The following is a 5,404-nucleotide window of genomic DNA, read 5'->3' on the forward strand; positions in this document are numbered from 1 at the left end:
GGGACAGGAGCAGTCCCCCCCAGAGAGGACAGGAGCAGTCCCCCCAGAGAGGACAGGAGCAGTCCCCCCAGAGAGGACAGGAGCAGTCCCCCCAGAGAGGACAGGAGGAGCAGTCCCCCCAGAGAGGACAGCAGCAGTCCCCCCCAGAGAGGACAGGAGCAGTCCCCCCCAGAGAGGACAGGAGCAGTCCCCCCAGAGAGGACAGCAGCAGTCCCCCCAGAGAGGACAGGAGCAGTCCCCCCCCAGAGAGGACAGGAGCAGTCCCCCCCAGAGAGGACAGGAGCAGTCCCCCCAGAGAGGACAGGAGCAGTCCCCCCAGAGAGGACAGGAGCAGTCCCCCCAGAGAGGACAGGAGCAGAGTCCCCCCAGAGAGGACAGGAGCAGTCCCCCAGAGAGGACAGGAGCAGTCCGCCAGAGAGGACAGGAGCAGTCCCCCCAGAGAGGACAGGAGCAGTCCCCCCCAGAGAGGGCAGGAGCAGTCCCCCAGAGAGGACAGGAGCAGTCCCCCCAGAGAGGACAGGAGCAGTCCCCCAGAGAGGACAGGAGCAGTCCCCCAGAGAGGACAGGAGCAGTCCCCCCCCAGAGAGGACAGGAGCAGTCCCCCCCAGAGAGGACAGGAGCAGTCCCCCCAGAGGGGGACACCCGAGAGACTCAGAAGGAACTTACTTTCTGCGTACGGAAGAGCTGGCGCTGGTGTCGGTGCTGTCGGTGTCTCTGTCCCGCTCGGCGATGGAAGAGCCACAGGACACGCCTCGGGTCAGCCTGGTGTGGCTCCTGCGCTCCCTCATGCCGCCGGGGGGCACAGGAGCGGGGGGGGCCGCCGGGACCACAGACGCAGCAGCCGGTGGGGTGGGCGCCGTCGGGGGGGCCGCCAACAGAGCCGTGGTGGACGGGCAGGGACAGAGGCTGGTGTTGGTTGTGGACGGGCAGGGACAGAGGCTGGTGGTTGTGGACGGGCAGGGACAGAGGCTGGTGGTTGTGGACGGGCAGGGACAGAGGCTGGTGGTTGTGGACGCCGGGCAGGGACAGAGGCTGGTGGTTGTGGTTCTGCTCGGGGGCATCGGAGCCGGGGGTCTGCAGCGGAGAGCGCTCCGGCTGCCGCAGGTCCCGGTTCTCCTGGTTGACCCCGGTCCAGCTGGGTCTCCAGCTCCTCTATGCGTCGGCGCTGGGTCTCCAGGAGCGTGGCCTGGCTCTCGATGATGTTGTTGAGCTCCAGGAGGTACTCCACCGCCCGGTTGGGGCTCTCTGGGCTGCAGGTCTCCATAGCAGGGAGGCCTGACTCCAGGCTATATCACCGCTCCAGGGTTATGACCCTGGAGGGCCAGATCCACCCCCCCCACTGGCCCACGATGAGTGGGGGGGAGGGAGGGAAGGACGGGGGCGCGCCGGGGGAGATGAACTACAGGTGTCAGAGGTTCGGGGTAAAGGTGGTCACACGGATAGGGAGGTTCTGAGAATTCAGAATGATTACATAATTCCCCCAAATTCCACAGCTAAATGGGGGGGGGGGGGGGGGGGGGGGGGGGGATTATAGTTTATCAGTATCCATTACACTAAAAAACAAGGTAGAAATACAACAGGTCGTCTGAATCCCCAGAGACATTATGATATCGTGTGCCATGATACCAGCATCACAGAGGTCCACAGTGTCGGCCATATGATGTGCCATTTGCACTTTAATCAAACCCAAAAATCTAAAATCTCAGTCAAACCAGAGATTTTTTTTTTTTTTTTTTTTTAATCTATCACCAGCCACACCATAATAACGGTAATGTCAGCATGGCGCCGTCTAGCCTTCGAGCCTATAGAGAAACGGAGGAAGAAAAAGTCAAATAGAGAAAGTAGAATAATGAGCGTCTACCCCACTGACTTGTGCCATACTGGTCTCTCTCCCCTTCAACTTTACACGAGCATTCTGACGGGCTACTCTGGCGCCAAGTTGCGCTTCATTAGGAGAGAGGTCGTATTATTCTTTCCTAAAATAGCACAGCCGTCACTATCCTGCTGCTTGACATATACTGGGTTAAGGGGGAAGAGATCGGAAGGGTGATGAAGTGATATTAGCTATGATCTTCTACCACTAATTACCACCAGGCATTGACGATGAGCATTACATAACGCACAGGAGATTCTGCTCCCTTCTTCCCGCCTGCTATATCCCTTTATTGCCGAATAGCTTTCACCCCATGACTTGATCCGTCTCTTGGACAAAGTTAAAAATGATTACGGACGACTTAATAGTTGCATACTTGAGGTCCAAGTCCTCCCCGGAGCCCCGGCCCCCCGAACCACATCATCCAAGTGTCTTGAGTTCAGTTCATTTCCCAAAGTGCTTTTTTCCCCAGTAAGACCCGCTCAGTTTGTTGTCCACCTGCACATCACGCATCCATAACGGCCACCGCTTGATTCTTCTTTGGATATAGTCCAACTTCTTCTCCCAAATTATTATGGCAATTAGAAACACTTACATATTCATAATATATCTCTAATAGTCATACTTTACGCGAACTGATGCTGGGGCTCCATTTGCCGCTGTTCCAGTTCGATAAAAAAGATAAACCAGTTGCGCTCTTTCCTACATTAATTAAATCGGTAATCCATTTAAATTGGGCGTCCGGTCTGATGATGGCGCAGAGCCGTGAGTATTTACTCAGAGCGCGTCTAAACTGCAATGATGAGCGCGCGCCTTTTCTCACCAGGAGCGCTCGTGTCGAGGAGCGCCTGCGCGTCACCAGGAGCGCTCGTGTCGAGGAGCGCCTGCGCGTCACCAGGAGCGCTCCTGCAGGCAACAGTACTAGTCTATTAACATACACTTGCTTTTGTGGCCCATAATAATAATATAATAGAATGGGCCATCTGCCAACGTCAAATGTACACTGTAAAAAATAAAGTTTTTTCACAGGAAATTCACTGTACAGATTACTTTTGTTTTTCTACTTTAAGTGTAAATGCCATAACAATTAACACAGTAAATAAAATTTTATCAAAATATTAACCGTTAAATAAAGGTTGTAATCTGTAAATGTATTTGATTTTACTGTAATTTGTCAACATTTACCGTTTTCTTGCAGCTTTTCTTCTTACAGTGTAGGCTGCAACATTGAAAACACGAGAGATTTGTGTTCTTCTCTCTGAACAATTAACTTAATCTTAATACATTTGACGTTCCAATACGGATTAAGTTAATAGAGAGAGGGAACAAAAGTAGAAAAAACAGAGAACCCCCCCCCCCAAACGCTGACTAGAAAAGCGCTGCCTGTCATGATTGTGGAATTGCTGTTCTTAATAACCGATTTGAACTGAATTGTGCATTTTTAAGACAACGTTAGCGGATAGAAACGGGGTCCAGACTAGAGCGACGATATTTTCAGTGGTATTTATTTACCTAACTTTTCATATTCTGAGCTAAGACCCGATGCAGGTTTTAAAATACATCTCTCTCTCTCTCTCGCTGTATATTTCGCATGCAGGTGCTGACATTCCAGTGTGCAGTCAGGAGATAACTAATATTAGACAGAGTGGGCCTATATACGTGCAATAATATGTGAAATCCCTGCTTTCCCCAAGAGCAGGTTAAATTATTTATTTGTTGCAAAATGATCAGCCTTTCACTATCAGCACGTTCTTCTATCATTCTTCTGTCCTAGGCCCGATTTGAAAACTGGACCATAATAGGCTACAGTACACACCGAGCTAATGTCAACTCAACTGTACAAACATAATTTATTCAAATACACACTATGATGTAATACAATTGTATCAGTCTGCTAAATATTAATGTCGTCTACACTCTCTCAATTGGATAATAATAATGTATATAGTTATTATTCGAGCATGGCTTCTATTTAGAGGGTACTTCCCCTGGAGAACACAGTATCTTACTCTCTCCCCTGCGGGCCACTCGTTGTGTTGGAGATGATGTTGAAAAAGGCTGTCAAGGTGAGCTCAGGGGATGTGCTCCCATAAAACACACATGTGCGCATGTACACACACACACACACACACACACACACACACACACACACACACACACACACACACACACACACACACACACAAATGGTAAATGGCTGCATTTATATATAATTTACACAGAAGGGGAGACAGTAAAAAGCTGGCTTTAAAGTTGCCCTCACCCCATATCGTCCCTCAAACAACACTTTGCTGCCATCTACTGTCCGTCACATAATACTGCAGTGTTCAAAACAAAACAAAAACATAATACACGACAGCTGACAAATGTACATCAAATAATATATCAGTAGTTTATTTGCAATTTATTAGACTTTGTTTACAGTTTATAGCCATATATCTCCTTTGGAAATGAAAACCGAGAGAGAGAACATTAGTAAACGGCATTAGAAAATAACTCTCATAGGCTTTGGGTTTGGGGTTAGGCCGGGGTGAGGAGTGTACCAATGATAGAAGGGGCGTTGGTTTGTTTACAGCTAGTAGTGTAACAACAAAACGAATGGGCACCGGACGCAGAGTAGCCTAATTGATTTCACATCTTTACCACGGCGTCCAAATGATAAGGAATAATAATGATCTCACGTCATTGTAATCCTTTGGGGGGGGGGGGATTATTTCACTGACTCACAACATTGTAACTTTCAGTAAGAATATGAAGTCATTCCTCTCGCAGCCCATCGTGACCTTTAGATAATGACAGCTGCACACAGAGGCCCGTCGGTATGACCACAGTAGGCCCCTCCGGAATAAATATATATTAACTCTGGTGTGGAAGCGACGTGAAGTCAGTTTATAGATTTTCCCTTTGCCCTAATTGGCTTCTCTAGAGAGCGAAACCCTGAGTATAAAAAAAGAAAGAAAAAATAATAATAAGAGATTTTTTTATTAGAAAAATAACATCTCACAGTATCTCTACCTAGGCAATGCACACAGATATGCCCCCGTCTTCCAAAAAACGGAATCATATGAACAGAGAAAGAAGGAAAAAAAGAATGAAAAAAGTGATATGCTGTTTCTGAGCTTGCGTCAAGTTATTTTCATGCGTTTGACGGCATAAACTGAAATGACTAACTGGCCCACACCCCACCTCTCTCTAGCCCCTTTCGTGACTGCGATGTGCAAGCCTGGGGCTTTAGTGACCGCAGTCACTCTCAGCTATGCCGCGACCAGGTTAAAAAAAAGTACCAAGCGCTGAATCAGGGGCTGGGGGTGGGTCAAAAATATATCAGATATGAATTTCAAAGATACCCAGCGTACAATATGGGTTTAACACAGCTTTACAGTGGGGTCTGGAAGCTCGGAGTTGCTAATAAACAGTTTAAAACATTGTTACAAAACGAGTGGTACTTACAGACCGAACGTCCATTTCCGCCGTTGGTGCCACAGCGCATGCGCACCAGGCAGCCAAATAGCGGCAGAAGAAGAAGACGTC

The 5,404-nt window shown here is 48.9% G+C and overlaps 1 protein-coding gene across 1 annotated transcript in view; it reads right to left on the reverse strand.

The window, feature by feature from the left end:
• Window positions 1-788, reverse strand: part of iqsec2b (IQ motif and Sec7 domain ArfGEF 2b) — a gene marked incomplete at its 5' end in the record, with an annotated part of 110,385 nt that extends 109,597 nt beyond the window's left edge. The window contains one exon of the mRNA XM_084333605.1: window positions 678-788. Within this exon, the coding sequence (XP_084189731.1) occupies window positions 678-788 (111 nt within the window). The remainder of the gene's footprint in view (window positions 1-677) is intronic.
• Between the last annotated feature and the right edge of the window lie 4,616 nt (window positions 789-5,404).

This window comes from Notolepis coatsorum (assembly GCF_963971535.1).
Source record: "Notolepis coatsorum genome assembly, chromosome: 17".
Classification (NCBI taxonomy): Eukaryota; Metazoa; Chordata; class Actinopteri; order Aulopiformes; family Paralepididae; genus Notolepis; species Notolepis coatsorum.